Source organism: Gorilla gorilla, chromosome 18, assembly GCF_029281585.2.
Source record: "Gorilla gorilla gorilla isolate KB3781 chromosome 18, NHGRI_mGorGor1-v2.1_pri, whole genome shotgun sequence".
NCBI lineage: Eukaryota > Metazoa > Chordata > Mammalia > Primates > Hominidae > Gorilla > Gorilla gorilla.
This window is the reverse complement of record NC_073242.2, coordinates 20,487,033-20,509,568: the sequence shown is the minus strand read 5'-3', so window position 1 is coordinate 20,509,568 and position 22,536 is coordinate 20,487,033. Positions and strand designations below refer to the sequence as shown.

The window sequence follows — 22,536 nt, the reverse complement described above, 5'->3', positions numbered from 1 at the left end:
TGATAAATAATATATGTAGTTTTGAGATGTGATAATTTGATACATTCACATTATGTGTAAAAATCAAATCAGGGTAATTGGGATATTATATCGCCTTAAATATTTATCTTTTCTTTATGCCGGGATCATTTAAATTATTCTCTTCTACCTATTTTGAAATGTACATTAGATTATTGTTGACTGGAGTCACCCTACTGAGTTTTCCAACACTAGGTCTTACTTCTGTTTGTACCCACTAACCCACTTCTTTTCATCTCCCCTCCCGCTCCCCTTCCCTGCGTCTGGTAACTACCTAGAGAAGATAACTGTCTCTCTCTTCCTGAGATCCACTTTTTTAGCTCACACATGAGTGGGAACATGTGCTATTTGTCTTTCTGTGCTTGGTTTATTTCACTTGACGTAATGACCTCTAGTTCCATCCGTGTTGCCTATGACAGGGTTTCATACTTTTTTATGGCTGAATAATATTCCATTGTGTATATGTACCACATTTTCTTTATCCATTCATCCATGGATGGGCACTCAGGTGGATTCCATATTTTGGCTATTGTGAATAATGCTACAATAAACATGGGAGTGCAGATCTCTCCAGTATATTGATTTTCTTTCCTTTGCACATATACCTAGTAGTGCAATTGCTGGATCATACAGTAGTTCTATTTTCAGTTTTTTGAGGGCCCTTTTTACTGTTTTCCATAGTGGCTATACTCATTAACATTTCCACCAACAGTATACGAGGGTTCCCATTTTTCCACATCCTTGCCATTCATTATTCTGTTTTTTTTTAAATAACCATTTTAACTGGGGTGAGATAATATTTCATTGTGGCTTTTATTTACATTTCTGTGATGATTAGTGATGTTGAGCATTTTTTCATATACCTGCTGGCTATTTTCATGTCTCCTTCTGAGAAACATCTATTCAGATCTTTTGCCCATTTAAAAATCAGATTAGAGTCGGGCACAGTGGCTCAAGCCTGTAATCCCAGCACTTTGGGAGGCTGAGGCAGGCGGATCACCTGAGGTCAAGAGTTTGAGACCAGCCTGGCCAACATGGTGAAACACTGTCTCTACTGAAAATACAAAAATGAGCTGGGCCTGGTGGCATGCGCCTGTAATCCCAGCTACTCGAGTGGCTAAGGCAAGAGAATCACTTGAACCTCGGAGGTGATTGGTTGCAGTGAGCCGAGATCATGCCACTGCACTCCAGCGTGGGCGACAGAGTGAGACTCTGTCTCAAAAAAAATAAATAAATAAAATAAAAATCAGATTATTATTATTATTTTGCTATTAAGTTGTTTGAGGTCCTTATATATTCTGGCTGTTAATCCCTCCTCAGATGGATAGTTTGCAGATTTTTTTTCCCATTCTGTGGATTGTCACTTCACGTTGTTGATTGTTTACTTTGCTGTGTAGAAGCTTTTTAGCTTGATATAACCCCATTTGTCTCTTTTTGCTTTGGTTGCCTGTGCTTTTAAGGTCTTACACAAAAAATCTTTGCCCAGACCAGTGTCCTAGATCATTTCCCCAGTGTTTTCTTCTAGTAGTTTCATAGTTTCATGTCTTATATTTAAGTCTTCAATCCACTTTGATTTGATTTTTGTATATAGTGTGAGAGAGGGGATCTAGTTTTATTCTTCTGCATATAGTCGTTTAGTTCACAGTGATTTGTTTTAGTTCCCATTTTCAACTGAGAAAACTGAGATGGAAGATGGTTAAGTGTGTGCTAGAGAGTTGGTAGAGCTGGGCTGTACAAACCTAGTCATTTTGTATCCAATGCATGTACTTTCCCTCCTGGAAGGCACATGACTATACTGGAGCAGCTGAAGGAGCTGCAATATCTGTGCAACTGGTTTTTGAGTGAGAGAATTGAATGTTGGTTGCAGAACAGTCAAGACACTGAACGCAATTCAGAAAAGTTGCATGTAATTTCATGGACCCCCTATTGTTGGATGCAACATTTGTGTGTGTGTGTGTGTGTGTGTGTGAGTGTGTGTGTGTGTGTGTGCATGAGCGCACGCAGTTTATTCTGGGGCCATAGTTGTCTTTGAGTCTTCAGACTTATTGATGACTGAAAGAACTTATGGTGCTGCTGCTTTATTTTATAATTTTTTTATGTTGTTTCTTAAAATAGGGCATAGCTGCTAGGGCAGGGTTTTAATAGACAGCATTGTGATGGCCATTAGGTGGCAGCAATTTTGGCAGGTCATGTGGGTGGGAAGTGGGCAGGAACGAATCATCAGATGTCTTACTTTGCAAAGCTTGCAGTACCACAGTGCCTTCCAACAGGTATAGAGCTCTATTTTTAATTACCTGCTTATCTTCGCACATGTTAATGTACTCTGGGGCCTCAAGCCACATGAGCATTTGTGAAAATAAGTAACTTAAAAAAAAAAATCAAAGCCTAAACCTTGGGGCCTCAAGTTTCAACCTGCAGAGAACGATGTGCAAACATGAGCATTTCCTGTCAGTCTTTGAAACTTAAACACTTTCTTAATAGGCTCTTCGGCACGTAAAATCAAAGAGAAATTGTCTCAGTGATAGGAATTGAAACCAAGAGGGTAGCCAAGTTCAGGTTAGATTTGGGCTTTCAGTTTCATGGGATATGGTTTAGATCAAATACCTATTTCAGCTGGAAGGTTGATCATGTTATTGTACAGAGAAAGACTTCTGAGAGATTTTTGCTTTCAGCCTTTCACATGGTGTCTGAATGCTGGGACGGGGTTCCTCTTTGGGAACAAGATGATGACAGCAAATATGTACACAATAGAATAAAGCTCCTGAAGTACTGTACTCTGTGGCATATCTACTTGAAGGAGGTCTAACGGTGTAAAAATTGCAATTGGAAAGATTCTTGTAGCCAGTTAGTCATACCATCTTTTAAATAGCATCCTACTGGTCCACGTAGTTACAATGGAATTTGACAGCTTTCATGAACTTGGGATCATTGGTCCTGTTGTTCAGCTAAGGGTCCTATGATATATTCGACTAGAAATTGTGGCCTAGTCAGTTGGTTCTGAACCATGAATCAGAACATCTAGCTATTAGATCTTCTCTCTCTTTGCTCTCTGAATAGAAGAGATCTGAGTGACATAGCTGTGTCTTGGCAGGGACTCTTTCAGTTGTGATAGAAAACCTGATATCTAACTTATGCAAAGGAGAGTTTGTTGGCTCTCACCTGTGAAGTTCAGGCTTTGATCTTGACTCTAGGAACAGTTGGATTCAGGGTGTAAATAATGCCTTCAAAATTCAGTTTCCCTTTGTCTCTTCGTACTGCTTTCCACTTGGTGATTTCATTTTTGGGTTCTACATGCATTTGAGCTGAGCCCCATGTGATAAACAGGGACCATTTAATCCTCACAGTGACCCTTGAATAGGCATTCTTATTTTCTCTGGTAGCTCTTTCTGGTAGCATCTCCAGCCTCCTGTATTTTCAGGGTCGAGATTCTGTCTGGCTGGCTTGTCATGGGCATATCCTGGGTCCAGTCATTAAAGCCAGGGGCATGTGAGGCCTTCGTGGGCCTGAGTCCCATAGTTCTTTATGAACCCCACCCAGCCATATGGCCGAGAGCGAGGGAAAAGGATCTGCTGGTGAAAATTGGGTAATCACCTGATGAAGAGCCTGGATGCTGGGAAGGCAGACACGTCTGCTACAAATCTGTCCTTTGACCCAGTCTGCGGCTTGACAGCCCATGTTAGTCTTAACACTAAATCCAGCCCATTGACCATTTCCAGGCATTCCATATTTCTCTTTTGAATGAGCCTCTTGCTCCCTGGGAATGTGAATCACTCAATCCATGGGCCAGACCCTTCTACCCCTGATGTTAAACCTTTGATAAGGGGACTGTTACTCATTAGACCTTAAGATGGTCATCATCTTTGTCCTCTTCTTTTCCTTGGAGGTAGTGTGAGGAGGAAGTTGATCTTCTTTTGAAAGAATAAATTGAGGAAATTAAGATATAAGTGAAAGATGTCTTTAGGATTAAGCTGCTTTTCTCCCCATTCCCCCATCATTTAAAAACACTTCCTTAAAATCCCTGGAGCCAGAATCACTGGATCATTGGATTGGTTAGTTTTTTTTTGTTGTTGTTGTTTTGTTTTTTTTTTTTGAGACAGAGTCTCGCTCTGTAGCCCAGGCTGGAGTGCAGTGGCACAGTCTTCCTCACTGCTACCTCTGCCTCCCAGGTCCCGCTTCAAGCAGTTCTCCTGCCTCAGAAGTAGCTGGGATTACAGGCATGTGCCACCATGCCCAGCTAATTTTTGTATTTTTAGTAGAGACGGGGTTTCACCATGTTGGCCAGGCTGGTCTTGAACTCCTGACCTCGTGATCCACCTGCCTCGGCCTCCCAAAGTGCTGGGATTGTAGGCGTGAGCCACTGCACCTAGCCTGGTTAGCCTTTTTGATGTGATTCGCAGTAAAGCAAGACTGAAAGGATATACTCCAAAATATTAACCGTAGGTGGTGAAATTAGTGATTGGCTTTTTTTTTCTTTATGCCTCTCTGTACTTTCTAAACTTCACAAAATAATTATGTAATACTTTTGAATTTGCCAGCAGGAAAGAGAGCCTAGTGACCTCACTTTTCTGACCAGGTTACTGATGTGGTTGAAAGCAGGAATTCTTTTATTGTATGGGTCTTTTCTGTCCCTCTTCCTCTTCCTGTCTGCTATGCATTAGCAGTCAACCTCCATCGTGGGGAAAAAGCTGATAAATGTGGTCTTAATGGATTTACTTTTTTTTTTTTTTTTTTTTAAGAATTAGCAAACATTAAGAGGTTGATTGGTTACCACGTGGTGAACCTGAGGCCTGCTTAGAGGCCTTTGGCTCCTGAAACCACATATCTACATTTGTGGTCATCCAGGTGCCCTTTAAGACATTTGGATGCAGTCATTTATCATCTGTATATTGTGTTCCTTCGTCGTCTTTGGACTCATTTCATAATTTCCTTTCTTGCCTTTTACTTAGATGCAAAAATCTAACCTTATCTCCAGTTCACTAATTTTCAGTCAGTTGCTGACTCCCAAGTTCTCAGAAGGTGATTGAAAAATGAGCAGTTGATGTAGTAATTGGGTGTTTTGAGGACTAATCAGCTACAATCAGGTAAACCTCCAGGGTGGCTGATAACCATATGCTGACTGGAAGGAGGGTATTAGTGCTAATCAGTGGTTTACTTTCAGTGGGCTCTACTGAGGCTCCATCCTAAGGAATAAAACAAGCTGCAAGCTTATAACGGAGATGAAGAGTGCAGCAGGCATGCCGTTTTTATTAGAGTAAGGTTCAGTACAAATCCAGGATGGCTTTCTGGTTTTAAACAGGGAAAGTCACTGGAAAAGCTGGTGTGAAAACAAAGAATGACCTAGAAATTTGGTGCCCATTTATGATGCTCCCCCTTGCACATAAGTGGGTGGTTAGAAATGCCCAGATCAATAGCGACAGCAAAAAATATTTCAAGTATGGGTCAGTGAAATGATATGGCCCTTTTTTGGTTATTTTGAGTTATGTGGGATTAAACATGTAGCTCAGTTTGGAAGCCCAGAGACCAAAAAAATGGTTCATTATTTGGTATTTGGAAACTTTATAGTATGTGTGTGTGTTGGCTTGGCTGTATTTGGCAAGTAGGCATTTGTTCTAGCCAGCCCACACTGGCTTCAGTCCTGAGGCCTCAACTGGACGTATATTCTTAGTAGTGTATTCAAAGGGTGCAATGTGAGGGACATTGAGAACACTTTCAAAAAGAAATGACTTTATGCTAAACTGGCTGGTCTTAGTCATGTGACCTAAGATGATTTTTATAGAAATATAGCCAGTTTTCTTTTTTAAAAGTTTTCTCTGTCCTCCCTACCCCCTTTCTCCCTTCCTTCCTCCCTCTTTTCCTTTGCACTTTTGAGATTGGTTGATGTAAAAAGTCATGGGTTCCTCCCCAACCCTAACTGGAACTGCTGTTGGTTGTTGCTGCTGTACATTTTAGGACAAAAAGTCTTTTAAAAGCTGGAAAATAGAAGCAGACGGGTCTCGTTTGCTTTGGCAGAGGGATTGGCTTTCCCTCCCAAGTAGCTCTGGGTAAGACCTAATCTCCAAAGGTGATCTTTGAAGTCTTAAGTTGGAAGTGGCAGCAGCAACTGTGCATTTAAAGTGTTCCCTCAGTCTTCCTTGTTATTTTTGCACATTTACTTTCTAGGAAGTAGTTTACAAATGGACAACAGCCATATTCCGTCTTTTTCTCAGGTCATTCAGAGTCTGGCTGCCAGGTGGGATCAAGGGGCTCCTGTGGTCTTGCCTTGAGACTCTCCGGAGGATGGCTGTGCCAGTACAGCCGCCTCAGCCCCTGGCAGCTGTAGAAAAGCTGTCTGAGGAATTCATGTACTCATGTTCTCTGGCCTTTGGGTACCTGGCATATGTAGGAAGAAATAAAAAGCTGCACCCAGCTAGCTCTACAAACTATTTAGATGAAAGTTGAAAAGATGGGCTTTTTATATTGCTAATATGTAGGAGCACCAGCATCTGGCAGTGGTTTCTTGCTGCTGAATAGATTCTAGATGGGAACAGAATGGAGGAGTGGAATGGATTGGTCCCTTCTGTCAAGGAAGCCTCAGAGCAGATCTCAAGTGCCTTGCTGACACTGACTTTTGGTGCCAGCATTTGCCTCCTGTTTTTTAGCTCCTCATTTCACAAGTCTGTTCCTTGGGTGACAGGCTGTCCATTAGTAGTAGCCAACATGCATTCCTCTGAGTGGGCTTCCTGACTCAGCGAGCTGCAGCAGTTTACTTGGGTCTGTTTTCCATGTCTGGGCCTGTTACTGACCCTCCAGAGATCAAACTAAGACGATTAAGGAGAGGGAAGGCTGCAAAACTGGTGTTTCCTATCCCTCGTTGTTCAGATTGGAGTAGCCCTGCTTTCCCTCTGCTTTTGGACTTCTGCTTTTTCTTTGACTCTGATAGTCTTGGGCAAGGAGTAGTGTGAGATCTGTTCACCAAGGAGGCAAAGCCCCTGTCCTCAGGAGGGTTGCACATTTAGAACTTTGGCCTCACTGAATGCCAAAAAAGGTGAAGTAGTCCCAGAATATTAGACCTTGGAAAGACTAACCCAGACCTCTCACTTTAATGTCGGTGTCACAGAAACTCAGAGAGGTTAAGTGGCTTGCTCAAGAGTGCACATTGCTCAGGAGGATTTCACACCAGAACCAGAGGCTTCCTGGGGGCGTATTCTGTTCCTATTGACTTGGTTCCTCAGGAATATACTTAGGCATTGATAGGATGTTGGACATTTTCTTCTTGGGGCACCAGGACCTCCTTAGGGGTAGGGGAATATCCTGGCACACATCATAGCAGAGAACAGTAGTGAGACCAGTGATGGAAAGTGGCGAGTTTAGAGTCAGACTGCCTGGATTTGAATCCTTCTCCTCCATAGATTGGCTGTGTGACCTCAGGCTACCTCCCTCAAGCTCTATTCACTTCCTCCCTCTGTAAAATGGAGATTATATTGTCTTCCTTATAGAGTTGTGGATTACATGTGATAATTCATGCCAATAAATATATGTAATTATTTTTACAATATTGTTATTAATATACATTAATAACATGAGCCAACCATATCAACCCTCTCCCTCCTCCTTTCCATTTCATGCTTATAGACATTTAAGGACCAGAATTAAGACCTGCCTTCTCTCTGAAACTTGCCCATGGAAAGTCTGGCAGACTGGTTTTATTTTCCAGCCTTACTGCTTGGTAGTTAAGAGACCTGTTTCCTAATCTATGAAAGCTGCAACAACTCTTTTCCTGAGGTTGTTGGGAGGCTTGAAGGTGATGATGAATATGAAGCATGTAGCCCCAGGCTCCACAGATACTGATTTCACGTCCCCAGTCCCTCTCTACCTTTCTTTCCGTAATAGTAGTTCACACTTCTCTCTCCTTCTCCTGTCTGCATTTGTACAGAGTCTCAGTGTGAGTTTGTCCTCTGTGGTGGTTCTGTTCTGTAAGACACAGTTGAGAGTAAGCCCCTAGAAGACAGGGACTTGCCTGGTTGTCATTTCATGATCTGCCTAGGAGATGGGAACAACTTCCTGATCCCTCTTTGGAGCTAGAGCAACCCAGGGACTGCAGCCTCTGGGATTGCCCTTTGGGCCCAGCAGTGGCCGCTCCAGGCCTAGGACCAGGCAGCCAGCCAAGCCCATCCCCAGGAACAGCGGCCAGCGCTGGCACAGGGGAGGAAAGAGTCTGGAGGCTGATGTGCAGAGGAGGGAGGGAGAGGCAGAGCAGCTGGGCTGAGACTGAGGGAGAGAAGCTGGAGGCTGATCTTGGTCCAGCAGAAGCTGAGCAGAGCTGCTGTCTTTGGTCTTTCAGGTAAACACTCAAAGCTATAAGTAGAAAAGAAAAAAAGCCTAGAAGTTGGTTTCCCCAGTTTATGGGTTTTTTTTCCTTCTTTCTTCTGCCTTTTCTTTCTCCGCATCCCTCCTTGTCTCTGGCTCCATTCAACCCATTTGTGTCCCTTGCTAATGCAGGAGAATGGGCACTTATTGTGAGCAGACCTGAATCGCTACGGGAGATCCGGGCTGGCTCCTGAAAAGAGCACTGTTCTAGGAGAAGGGAGACGATTCTGTCACCAACGTTGTGACAATAACTATAACTATTATAGAGGCTAACACCAACCAAATGCTTTCTGTGAGTCAGGTATTGAGCAAAGCATTTACCTGCGTTATTTATTCTACCCAATAGTGCTTTGAGGTACAACTGCCCCGTTTTAAAGTTCCGTGCGGACAGTTCCCGTTATTTGGTGAGATTGCCACGGCAATGGCAATGGTTTGTCTTGGTTTGTCTGAGCTCATCCTCTTCATCACTGCGCTTCTGTTTCTTCCATTCCTAGATAGACTCCTTGACCTCAGTGTGTCTCTGTTTAGTTTCCTGTAAAATGGGGGTAATTGCTTCACAGAGCTACATTTATATATAGCTTTCTTAATGTGTTAACAAATACCAAATGATATTCAGGACTAATAATGCTCTGTTGCTGTTGAAAATTTGGTGCTGGGATGTCCAGATTGTGCTGAGGCTGTCCACTTCAGAGGTGGCAGTGATGGGGAGGAGGACCAACTGGGAAGGCAGTTCCATTAAATTAGTAACTGAGTGGAAAGCTAGACATCCTTTCTTTTGCAGATCTACAGAGTTGGGACTAAGTGGAGAGGGGAAGGAGTTTGGAACTGGCTGAAAGCCTGCTCCAGGTTAGGGACTGGGCATAACCAGCAATTCATTGTCCGTTGGGCACAGTGGATACTCAGCTTGATTTTATTCAGGATCAATCACAAGGAAATCCTGTGTTGTGGAGAGTCTGATCCTCCAAGCATTACTGGGTAGTGGTGTATTTGAGTAGGATCAGTGCTGTGGCAAGATAATCGGTTTTGGAACAAGCCCTGGGCCAGTGACTCAGTGCAGGGATAGGAAGTCCTGGCCAGCTGGGCCTGTGGAGTCTGAGGCCTGGAGCCCATTGTTCAGATGGGGTAAGTTGGGGCTTCCAACAGGCTAACCAGATACTACTGAGCTACTACTACTACTGATACAGTAACAACTGTCATATCAAGTGTTTTCTCTGAAGCCATGTACCTTTAATCTGCATTTCCTCAGTGAATCCTTTCAAGAGCTCTATCAGGCAGATACCATTTTGCAGATTGAGGAAATTCAGGCTTCCATTAGGGTCAAACAATTAGCCAGTGGCACAGTTGGGCATCCTTTCCAGAGCTGGAGCTTTTAACTCTGCTGGTGGACAAAAACGTCACACGTTTAGGGCATCTGGACTAATTCTCGTTTCCACGTCTGGTGGGGCTGAGCCTGGGTGCATGGTGCCTGCCTGGATCATGGCAGCAGGGCTGGCCTGGGGAGAGGGCAGTGAGTAGGAGATCCTTCTTGAGCACCGAGCACAGACCATGTGTTCTCGCTACAGTGGCTGATGGTGAGATTTGCTGCTCTGGGGTTGCTGTGGTGTCACTCCTGAACTTGGGGCCGGTCCGTCATGTGTTCTCTCTAGATGCTTTGCTGGGGGTGGGCTCAGCAATCTAGCCTAGGGGTAAATGTCATGGTATCTTGAGCCAGATGTGTGATCATGGGTAATTTACTTTCCTCAGCCTCAGTTTCCTTGTTTTTAAATGAGGCCGTGATGAGTATATGTGAGTTCATGTCCCCAAAAGTGCTTAGCATAGTGCCTGGCACCGTATCAAGTGCTCAATAATTGATGACTGCTATTATTAGCTGTTAGCCATCAGCTAGTGAGTCTAGGGGAGACCTTCAACTTTAAAACACTTGAAGTACTGCCAGCCTGGGCCATGGGGCTGGGCACTGTGATGGAGCCTGGGGAAAGCTCTGGGAGAGCAAAAGTATTTTCCCAGAGAAGGGGGTAGACACAGAAGAAGGTAGACCACTGGGCAGTGGTCAGAGTAACCGGGGGACCATACTCACCAGATCTGGAGATATTTTCTTCTGGGTTTAGACCACCACTCGCCTCAACACTCAGTGGAATGGGGGTGTTTCAGAGAAAGAGACCAGAATGGAAGAACGATCCAGCCTTCTGGCATTTGCTGATTGATCATCTGTTGAAACTAATTTTCTTCTCCTCTTTTTCATCTGCTGGGCATGTTAAAAGCTTTCAGGTTTCAGCTGGTTCTGCTGTGTCAGGTAGTCAAAAGATACTCTTACATGGAGGGCTGGTTGGCTCAATGGGATTAGGGCCTCTTTGGGAGCCCCATCTGTTCTGTCCCTACCTGAAGGCCTTGGCGCCAGGATTTGGAGGAAGCTGCTAGGATGAAGCATCTGTCCAGTGGGGGCGGGGTGAGTGGCCTGGGGTAGGTGGGTCAGATGGAGGCCAGGAAATCCTCTTATCTCGCTGGGTGCCCATGCCTCACTCAGCAGCAGGAGCTGAGCAGCAAACCCTGGTGAGTCAGCGTGCCTGGGAATTAGAGTTGCCAGTCTGTGAGCATGTGGGGTTTGTGTAAGTTTGGGACTTTTGTTTCTTTCAGCATTCTAGTCTTTAGAAACACAAATCTGGAAACCAGGCCCTCCACATGGTACAGTCCTTGTTTTGAGATAATTCAGCTCGCACAGTTGCTTCCCTTGTACCATGGTCTTCCAAGAATTAACCCCTTGCCATTTGAAATTGTAATGAGTTGTACTTATGGCTTACTAGCTGTAGTCTTAAAGCATAAAAAGTCTTTTAAAAAACTTACTTAGGATGGTTGTTTTCCATACCAAAAGCCCTTATAAGAGCTTCAGTGTATTTTTGAAGCCTAAGTAAAACTACAAGTCTTTGAGGGCATGTTTGGACATGTATTTTTGTCATTGTTCTCTTTGCGGGTGGAGAAGGGGACAGGCCTTGATGTGACTAATCTCTAATAACTACAGGAATGATTGTGCTCTTCATTTTAAACTTACTGTATACTCAGAGCTTATCCTCAGAGAGAATTCCTCTTGAAGACGACCCCCAATTTATCCAGGCACTATTTGGAGGAAGCCAAGTATTTTAGGCAAAGTTTAAAGCTCCAGCCTTTCATAAAAAACACCCTTCTGTCCCACTGCCGGTTTTCAAAGATCTTTTAGTTTGGATCATAGAGGTCCATGAAAGCTCCCTAGACCTGGGGAGGCCCGAGTGACTGACGTTGACTTCTGTTTAGTGTCTGTTTCCTGCTACACTTCTGGCTCCTGGTCCACACTTCATTAACAACGTAATTTCAGTGGCTGCCATTATTATAGCAGTTGGCAAAGCTTTATAAATACTAAATTGTACATGGATTTTCCAACAAACCAGTTGAAGGTAGGAATAAGAGTCCTAAGTAGCCAGAGTCATGTTAGAGAAATCACCTCGCTTCTAGCTCAGAAATGTCTAGCAATTTGTTTAAAAAAACACTTTTAAATTACATAAATAATTAATAAACCACCATGACGAGTTTGTTATGTATCAGTGCAAACTTTTCTTTTTCATCTAGCAATTATCCTACCATTTAGAGATTGTATTTGGGTAAATCTGTCCTTCTTTTGTTTTCTATTTTTTTCCCAATTTTTTCAGTTTTTTCTTTTTTTCTGAATATCCTGAGCATTTTTATTTATTTATTTTTGGTAACTTTTTTTTTTTAGCTTTTATTTTAGGTTTGGGGGTACATGTCAAGGTTTGTTACACAGGTAAACATGTGTCATGGGGGTTTGTTGTACATATTATTTCATCACCCAGGTGTTAAGTCCAGAGCCCAGTAATTATCTTTTCTGCTCCTCTCCCTCCTACCACCCTCCACCCTCTACCCTCAAGTAGACCCCAGTTTCTGTTGTTTCCTTCTTTGTATTCATAAGTTCTCATCATTTAGCTCGCACTTTATAAGTGAGAACATGTGGTATTTGGTTTTCTGTCCCTGCGTTAGTTTGCTGAGGATCATAGCCTCCAGCTCCATGTGTGTTCCCACAAAAGACATGATCTCGTTCTTTTTTATGGCTGCATAGCGTTCCATGGTGTATATGGACCACATTTGCTTTATCCTATCTGTCATTGATGGGCATTTAGGTTGATTCCACGTCTTTGCTATTGTGAATAGTGCTGCAGTGAACATTTGCATGTGTGTGTCTTTGTGGCAGAATGGTTTTTATTCATCTGGGTATATACCCAGTAATGGGATTGCTAGTTCGAATGTAGTTCTGCTTTTAGCTCTTTGAGGAATCACCATACTGCTTTCCACGGTGGTCGAAGTAATTTACACTCCCACCAGCTGTGTATAATTGTTCCCTTTTCTCTACAACCTAACCATCTCCTGTTTTTTTTTTTTTTTTTGACTTTTTAGTCATAGCCATTCTGACTGGTGTGAGATGGTATCTCATTGTGGTTTTGATTTGCATTTCTCTAATGATCAGTGATATTGAGCTTTTTTTCATTTGCTTGTTGGCCACATGTATGTCTTCTTTTGAGAAGTGTCTATTCATGTACTTTGCCCACTTTTTAATGGGGTTATTTGTTTTTCTCTTGTAAATTTAAGTTCCTTATACATGCTGGATATTAGACCTTTGTCAGATGCATAGTTTGCATATTTCTTCTTCCATTCTGTAGGAATCTCTTGATAGTTTCTTTTGCTATCTCTTGATAGTTTCTTTTGCTGTGCAGAAGCTCTTAAGTTTAATTATTATAGATCCCACTTGTCAATTTTTGCTTTTGTTTTGATTGCTTTTGGTGTCTTTGTTATGAAATCTTTGCCTGGTTCTACGTCCAGGATGGTATTGCCTAGGTTGCCTTCTAAGGTTTTTATAGTTTGGGGTTTTACATTTAAGTCTTTAATCCATCTTGAGTTGATTTTTGTATATGGTGTAAGGAAGGGATCCAGCCTCAGTCTTCTGCATATGGCTAGCCGGTTATCCCAGCACCATTTATTGAATAGGGAGTCTTTTCCCTGTTGCTTGTTTTTGTCAGCTTTGTTGAAGATCAGATGGTTGTAGATGTGTGGCCTTATTTTTGGGCTCTCCATTCTGTTCCATTGGTCTGTGTGCCTGTTTTTGTACCAGTGATTTTTTCAATTTTTTTACACAGGGTCTTTGTCACCCAGGTTGCAGTGGAGTGGTGCTATCCCAGCTCACTGCAGCCTTGACCTGGGCTCAGTTGATCCTCCCACCTGAGCCTCCCTTGTAGCTGGGAGTACAGGTGTGCATCACCACACCCAACTAATTTTTTTCTATTTTTCGTAGAGACAGGGTCTTGCTATGTCTCCCAGGCTAGTCACAAACTCCTGCACTCAAGCTATCTGCCCACCCACCTTGGCCTCCCAAAATGTTGGGATTACAGATGTGAGCCACTGCAGCCGGCCCCAGTCCTTCTTTTAAAGTGGAGACATGCTTCTTTGGAAGGCTCAGCCTATAGGCCCTATAGGACAATCACATTTATTGTGGACTTGGCTTGCATTCTAAGTACAGCCTTGCTGAGGACCTGGGGGAGAAGAAGCTCCTCAGTTGGGAAACTTGGTTTGGAGTATAGGCTTGGTGGATGGTTTCTATAGGTGGATGGAGTAGGGCAAAGCAAGGGCATTTCACCTACTGTGTGGGATAGGCCCAGAAAGGAATCTGGAGAGATCAGAGGCAAATTTCATTTTGCTGCTTGGCTTAGGCCCCTGCTTGTAGTCTTGACAACCTCATCATTAGGGCATTATGAGACTATTGTTCTGAATATGGCCACCCCTTCTCCCTACTCATCCTACTTAAAAAGAAAATCTGAGAATGTTGGCATTAGGAATTAGAAGATGAACCCTTCCTTTGTGCCTTCTGGCTTAACCCAGGTCCAAATAACTTTTCTTATGTGATGGCAAGTTGGCAAGACAGATTTCCTCTGGAATATTTCTGTCAGTCTTTGATGCATTCTACATATGAATCGGCCTCTTTGAAATCTATGTTACCTTAAGAATTTTAGGAATTTCCCTCATTGGTTCTCCATATGTGCCCCAGCCACTGCATCGCCAAGGTGAAGTTACAGAGCTGGCCTGTGAAGGAGATGATGAACTCAGGGTCTCTCTCATGGTTCGTTGTTGGCTCATGGAAATAGAGTGGTGAACCAGTGTGCACCCTAGAAGGTAGGGTCCGTACCCCATTTCCCCCACCCAGAGGTGATGGCTTTCTAATTTCCTTCCAGGTTGGCTGGCTCCTCTGGCTGATGGCATGTTGAGGTACGTGGGCCAGCGGCAGCGAGGGCATCTGATCCAGAGGGGTCCACTCTAGAGGCCGGGCCACCAGCACCATGGGCCAGTGTGTCACCAAGTGTAAGAATCCCTCATCGACCCTGGGCAGCAAGAATGGAGACCGTGACCCCAGCAACAAGTCACACAGCAGGCGGGGTGCAGGCCACCGTGAGGAGCAGGTACCACCCTGTGGCAAGCCAGGTGGAGATATCCTCGTCAACGGGACCAAGAAGGCCGAGGCTGCCACCGAGGCCTGCCAGCTGCCGACGTCCTCGGGAGATGCTGGGAGGGAGTCCAAGTCCAATGCCGAGGAGTCTTCCTTGCAAAGATTGGAAGAACTGTTCAGGCGCTACAAGGATGAGCGGGAAGATGCAATTTTGGAGGAAGGCATGGAGCGCTTTTGCAATGACCTGTGTGTTGACCCCACAGAATTTCGAGTGCTGCTCTTGGCTTGGAAGTTCCAGGCTGCAACCATGTGCAAATTCACCAGGTTAGTCACAAACACTTTATGTCACCAGGTGAGCAGTGGAGGAAAGAGAACAGCATTGGGCAGTGGTGCCCAGCTAGGATAGGACTGGGTTGGCTTCATAGGGTTTTGGGTAAGTTTTTATTTTTCTGATCAGGTTCTCTAAAGCTTGAATGTTTTGAGCCAAGTTGTGGTTATGATGCTGAGAAGCCCCTCTGGACTCTAAGGGTTTAAAATATCTCCCTGGCTCTGCAGCAGACCTACTGAATAGGAATCTCAGCAGGGAAGGCCCGGGCATTTGGATTTTGATAAAGATTCATGTCTGGTTCTAATGTGTACGCTATGGTTTTTTTTTTTTTTCTTTTTCTTTTTTTTTTTTGCAGAATAACGCCTTTGCCTAATTCATAGGTCAAATTTCAGGCCTATCATAGCATTATTTGGCAGCTTCTGAGTAACTGGGCACTGCTCATCTTTGCCTTAAATGAGAAATAAGCCAGGGTGAGCCAGGTGGCCAAGTTGCTGCTCAGCCCCACTGCTGTCTTGGACCTTTCTTTTCTTTTACTCCTTTACATGTCAGTTCACTCACTCGATATTTATTGTATGCCCAGCATGTGCCAGGCACTGTGAGTACCAATATAGTAAGTGCCTCTGGGGAGGGGATATGCCTCTCTCCCTCCATGAAGCCACTTGCCCTTTCTAGTACTTAGCATGTTGCCCGCCCTCAGCCAGGCCTGTGTATAATAAGGTCACTTGGCCTCAGTTACTAAGCAGTAGCTGTGCATATTGTTCTGGTCATATGTCCCTATAGAATGTGGTTTGTAGAGCACGGGGTTATGAATAAGAACTGACTGTGAGGCCTAGCCATACAATTTGTAGTTTGCATGCCCCCCACCCCAGGAAGGTTACCCTCCAGACCTCAGAGGCCTCACCTCTTCAGCAGATACTACAGTCCCTGAGAAGATGATCAATGCGAGACCATGCTGTAAGCCGAAAGGGTTGTATAGATGTTAAAAATACATACATAATTTTTGTTTTTTAATAATAGAATTTTGATCTCTGGTGGTAGAATTACCCAGGTTCAGAATCCTTGGCTCCAGAAGTCTCCCTTGGCAATCACTAAAAATATACCCCAAACAAACAACCCATAGAGAATCAGAAGGGAAACAGGAAGCCTCCTCCTCTGGAAGGAGAAAGAATCCGCAGCTTAATCGCTATTGCAGAGCGGGAAACAGGGCAGGGAGCAGGAGACTTGAGTTTAGCTTTGGGAAGATGAATGAATGAATAAATGAACTATTATCAGCTGCCAACCGTGTGCCAGGCACTGTTAGAAGCAGAATAGTAATTTGTTTAGTCCTCACCAAAACCCTATGAAGTAAGGTGGTATTTTTACCATTTGACAAGTAAGGAAATAGGACTAATTAGTTGGAGGAGTTAGAATTCAAATTCAGACCATCTGGCCTGAAAGCCTTGCTCTTAATCACTATGTATATTGCCTGTAAATAGTATAGTTTATAATTATTAATTGTCCTTTTCCTTTCTGTTGCAGGAAGGAGTTTTTTGATGGCTGCAAAGCAATAAGTGCAGACAGCATTGACGGAATCTGTGCACGGTTCCCTAGCCTCTTAACAGAAGCCAAACAAGAGGATAAATTCAAGGATCTCTACCGGTTTACATTTCAGTTTGGCCTGGACTCTGAAGAAGGGCAGCGGTCACTGCATCGGGAAATAGCCATTGCCCTGTGGAAACTAGTCTTTACCCAGAACAATCCTCCGGTATTGGACCAATGGCTAAACTTTCTAACAGAGAACCCCTCGGGGATCAAGGGCATCTCCCGGGACACTTGGAACATGTTCCTTAACTTCACTCAGGTGATTGGCCCTGACCTCAGCAACTACAGTGAAGATGAGGCCTGGCCAAGTCTCTTTGACACCTTTGTGGAGTGGGAAATGGAGCGAAGGAAAAGAGAAGGGGAAGGGAGAGGTGCACTCAGCTCAGGGCCCGAGGGCTTGTGTCCCGAGGAGCAGACTTAGTGGCTCTGTCCCAGGAGCAGCAGCAAGGATCTGCCAGCTGCCCTGCAGCCAACTGAGGAATTGGACCATTTTGGAAATTACTGAAGATCCGGATATTTTCTACTTTACACCTTTCTCTGCCTTGTATCTGAAAGGGCTCTAAAATGCTGTATCATGTTTTAGGCACTTTCTTCATTTTTTTGGTTATTTTGGTTATTTCCTTTTTGGGGGGATCTCCCAGAATATTTGAACCTGGTTACATGTTGTGTATCTTTTTTTGAAGCCTTCAGATAGAATAAGCCTGCCATTTCTTGCACAAATTTAGGTTGTTTTTTTTTTTTTTTTTTTTTTTTTTGGTAGGGGAGGGCATAGAGCAGGGCGGGGGGATGGGACTGTTAGGTTGAATTAACATTACAAAATGATACAGTGCCAGATCTCAGTTTCGCATATTGTTTTTCAGGGCAGGTCTGTACTGTGTGTAGTGCTGTTTACATGGTTGAATTTAGGTTGTAATAATTATTTTTAAAGATTTACACAGATTTGAATAGCAGTGTTAACTGTTAACCACATTGCATTAATTCCCAGGCGATTTAGAGCTCTTGGAGAGCCAAGGCCAGCCAAGAGCATTTGTAGTCTGGTGACAACCCCCTTTTAAGCTAATGTATCCAGAACCCTGATTTCCCTCACTTCTTGCTCATTCCTTCTTTGACCTATTGCATTTCATGTTGAGTTTTTCCATCAACATGCTGCACCTGTCAGTCAAGTGAGCATTTTTTAAGAACACGTTGTACTGAGAACCACTTAAGCATTGAATGCGGAGAAAGCAGTGCTACCTCAGTTTTGCTGGAAGTAGACTTCTTTGATAGTTTTCTTTCTTTGATGAAGTTTCTGTATTTTCATGTTGTAAGTGGAAATACTTTTTTTTGTTTGTTTGTTTCATTTGCCTTGGAGCCAAAGTTTCTGTTCCTGGTGGTCGGGAAACTGCCTGCCGGCCAACTGACTTGAAGGAAAACTGTGGTATGGAGCTCTGCTTGAATTTTTTTTTTTTAATATTTTTATTTTTTTCTTTGAATATCATCAGCTTACTTGTCTGGCAAGGGCAGAAGCCTGGGGTTGGCCTGAACTCTGCCAAACAAATATCAAAGTGTATTTAATAGTTAAATTTGTGCCCTTTCCCTTCTTGCTGCACCCATGTTGTCACTTAACCCCCAGGAGTTATTTATTATCTTTTTGTTAAAGTCAGGCTCATTTGGGGTAATGTGATGACTGTTTAGGTTTACATGACCCTCCTCTCCTTTCCCTACCCCCAAATATGTATATATACATATATAAAATATGTATATATTTTACCTATATAAAATATATATATATACACATATATGTATCTATATTCCTTTGTTTCTTTGCCTGCTTATACTGGCCATAAAAGAGGGAGCTGCCTTCAATGTATAAAGTATAAGAAGAGTGCCAGGGAATGCCATAATGGAGGCTTTTGGATCTGAATTTGGACCATTTCACTAAAGAGAACATGAGTTTGCTCAGCCCTTTCCTCACAAGAGGGAGGGCCCCGGTTCCCCAGACTTCTCCACGCGCTGGCTCCATAAAGGCCAGCTTTGGCCAGGCTGCCACAGGGGCCTGAGGAGCTCACTCTGGGCCTACCTGGTTTCAGTTAGAGGGTCCTCCTGTTATTTTTCCATTTAAAAAGTATGTCCTTAGAAAACTGTACTGGAAGGATGGGTGGCAGGAACTTGTATAGTTCAGCTTCCAACACTTTGGAACAGATTAAAAAGGGAATCTTTTAAATAAAAACTTATAAAAATATTTATACTCTTGAGGTAATGAGACTTTGTCTGTTAAACATTTGGAGGTTTCTCCCCTAACCTAATACCCCGCTGCGTCCCAGGTATGTTTCTCAGCCTGGGCAGGAATTGCATGTTTTGAGTTCCATTGTGAGCAGCCTTACAGCTCTGGGCTCCCATCTTAAGGATTATTAAAGAGTTTTGGCAGTTGGTATTTTTCTAAAACTGATATTGACCATAGGGAACATACTTGGAATTTGTTTTTTTTTTTTAAATCCTAAACCTAACAGTTCCTCCTTCAGAGGGGCAAATGGGAAACTTTAAGATCATCCACGGTATAGTACTGCTAGAAAGCTGAAGGGGGTCTTGGGCCAGATGCCTGGCTTCTGTTCTAGCTAAATAAAACTCTTGAATAAGTCTCCAGGGGTCCCAGCAGGTTCTGTGGGATCAGTTGTAGCTGGGTACCCAGACTGAGGTTTTAAAAAGACCACTTTTTCATTAAGCCAGTTTGCAACTCATTTTCCCCGGTTCTGGATTGGGTAGTGGTTGACTGAGGGAAAAGGCAGGCTGCTCTTGGCCAGGTAAGGCCCTTTCCATCCCAGATCAGAGTGTATCAGAGAAAGGTGCACAAAAGAGGCAGGCAGCCCAGGACCCTGAGTACTCTGGAGAAGCTAGGTTCCTTCCCCACCCTTTAAGAAGACATTCCGTGCATTAGATGTACTAGAGTGGGTGTATTTTGTTGTTTTTTAAATTAACTATTTAGCCTCCTCATCCCCCACCAAAAAAGCCATTTAGTTATTTTTTGGTTATATTGATCCATTTGCAAATGAGAAGCCAGAAAAGGGAGCAGTCAGGGAGGGACTTAGAAGTTCCTTCCAAGTTTGGGTACTTGATGCTCAGCAAAGATTTCAAGCTTCTGCAGTAGCTCTGGGCCAATGCTTGACTCTTTCATGACCACAAGAAATGCAGTTTTTCTGCAAAGGGATCCAAGGTGAGGTGTGTGTAGGGTTTGAAGTTTTACTTCTGGGAAATGAAAAGCCTTGTTCCTTTCAACCTAGAAATAGGTTTGCCACTTAATGAGTGAGCAGTAAGTCTGTGTAAGAGGCTGAATGCATGCCCCTCAGATAAGCCAGTACACTCCTTGCTTAGCAACAGAACATCAGGGTGATGTGGAGAGGGGCAGGATGTGGATGCCACTTTGGAAATCGGCAATATCTGAGGGCAACAACAAACAAGTGTGTTGGGAAATAAGAAATAACTCAGTTTTGACAACTGGCTTTGTCAGCTTTTGTGATGTTTCTTTAGCAGTTTATTGGAAAGATGGTATGAGATGACGTGCTGCTTCATTGAATTGCTCTTTCCCCCATCTTTGCCAAATCTCAATGTATCATTCTTAACCCCACCTCCTGTAAGGGGCTTTGCTCTGCTTCAGCTGGTTGTCTCAGCAGCTGAAGTGCTGCCCACCTGTGTGAGTTGGGTCCAGGAACCCATGTCTGCCCTTCTGATAAGGGAAGATGAATCTAGAGCTGGGTGAAGATCTAAATTTTAACCAAACCCCTGGGCCCAGGAAAATAACAATTGAAAATGTACAAGGCAGTGTTTTCAATATTAAACTTCCCCAAGGAAAGCACAAACTAGTCTTTTTGGAAAGGGAGAAAGGATTAAGCCACACAGTATTAGTCTTTGAAGCAGTACTGGTCTCCAGGGGCTGGTGCCAAAATTTAGTCCCATAGTAGTACACTTGATGGCCTCATGTACTATATACTATGCCAAATTGTATTAAACGGTGGGGAGTTACTGGGATAAGAACTTGTCTAAAAGTTTACAAACCAAAACACATCTGTTAGGTTGGTGCAACAGTAAGTTTTTGCCATACTTAATGTATTGCCATTAAGTATGGCAAAAACCACAATTACTTTTACACCAACCTATGTATTTAAGAATGTTTGGTTTGCCAGATTCCAAATGAGGTCTTCAGTGCAGCAAAGCCCAAAAGGTAGACTCAGTTATGCAATTATAAGGTTAAGGCGTAGAAGAAAGCTGCTGCTAGGTTTTTGTTGCGTTTTACTTGACTGCTGTTTTTCTTGTCTCTCATGTTTGGTTAGCTATGACTTGAGCATCTTGGTAACTGACAAAGGTCTTCCTTGGGGGACTTGAACATCTTGGTAAATGACAGGTCTTCTTTGGAGGACTCCAGCAGTATCTTGTTTAAACGACTGAAAGGACTATTAAGGTTGTTGAATTGTGTTAATTGGGACTCATTGAGGAAATGTGACATTGATCCTCCTCTTATTCCACAGTGTGTTTTCTGATCATATAAAGAAGGTTCCCATCCACCCCCCTCAGAGTTGATTCCCATGGTAAGCTGTAATTGCATATCCAGTTTAAACTGGACTGGGACTGCATGTTGGTGAGGATCGGCAGGGGTTTTCCCCCTTTTCGAAAGACGAAATAGATTCTTGAGCACTGGTTGCAGAAGCCAAAATAGTTCATATAGCTTTGCATAACCATTGGGTTCTGCTTCTGATTCAGGTGCTGGGCATCATGTCCTCCCTATTCTCTTCTTGGAAACCCAGCCTATCTCATAAATACCTACTTCCGCCACCCATCCAACCTCCCTGCTCCTTTCAACACAAATCTTGGATATTGCCAAAGGAAGCCATTCAGCAGCTGCTGGGGTTTTTCATCCCCCTGACATGCATACATTTGCTCTGGGAGAAGTGTCTTCCCTCTGACCCTGGTCCCCAGCTCCGTCTGTGCTTAATTGCTCTTACCTGTTGCACTAATGAATATGACTAGGTTTTAAAGGGGGAATGTGAAGCAATAGGCAAATGGGGCTTGGATGAATTGGTCCCACAGATATACCCTGCCTTAAGCCGCTGAGGTGATGAGTCCACTGCTCATGTGACCCTCCACCTTTGTGGATCCCTCTTGGTTTGTGACCAGTGTGTCTGTTTGTTGAGGTTGTACAAACTTGACAAAAGTTAATACTTTTGTTTGTATTTTCTGCACTGTTGCACTCTCCAAATGGCCCCTTGAGTATTTTTATTGACTTGTTACACACATTTTTGTCTTTGATGTCTACATTTTTTCCTTTAATGTTTTTTATTTGGAAGGTTACCTGCTGTTGGATTTAATAAATTTGTTTACTTGATTATTGATATTTCTACAAAAAAAAAAAAAAAACAGTGACTTTATTCTGGGGCAAAATTTACCCACTGGGAGCTTCTACCAACATGATATTGAGTAACAATTTTTATTCTTTGAAAAACAATCCAGATAAGTACAGGATCCTCAGACTCCAAACGTGTGTTGACCTCCCACATACCAAGCTTAGTAGGGTGGCTTTTGGGGGTCTCAGTGCTTAGAGGCAAAGAGCAAATAAGTCTTCACAGGGCCACTGCCTAAATAGTCTTACCTTAGCAACTGATGTGAATTCTCATGAGGAATAAAAAGTGAAGTTGAGCAGTATGTTTAAATGCATGACCCCTAGATTTAACAGTATGGCAGTGATTAAGGCAAAGGAAACAAGCTGTATCTGGCTTTAACTGTCAAATGCCACTGCTATGTGACCTTTGGCAAGTTAGTGAAC

The 22,536-nt window shown here is 43.3% G+C and overlaps 1 protein-coding gene across 6 annotated transcripts in view; it reads left to right on the top strand.

The window, feature by feature from the left end:
- The window catches only part of DCUN1D3 (defective in cullin neddylation 1 domain containing 3), a 45,815-nt gene extending 23,714 nt beyond the window's left edge, over positions 1-22,101 (top strand). For all 6 annotated transcript variants that reach the window (XM_031002855.3, XM_031002856.3, XM_031002852.3 and 3 more), the window contains 2 exons: positions 14,625-15,160; positions 16,683-22,101. In XM_031002855.3, coding sequence (XP_030858715.1) covers positions 14,730-15,160; positions 16,683-17,166 — 915 coding nt within the window. In that variant the 5' untranslated portion in view covers positions 14,625-14,729 and the 3' untranslated portion in view covers positions 17,167-22,101. The remainder of the gene's footprint in view (positions 1-14,624; positions 15,161-16,682) is intronic.
- Positions 22,102-22,536: the final 435 nt, after the last annotated feature.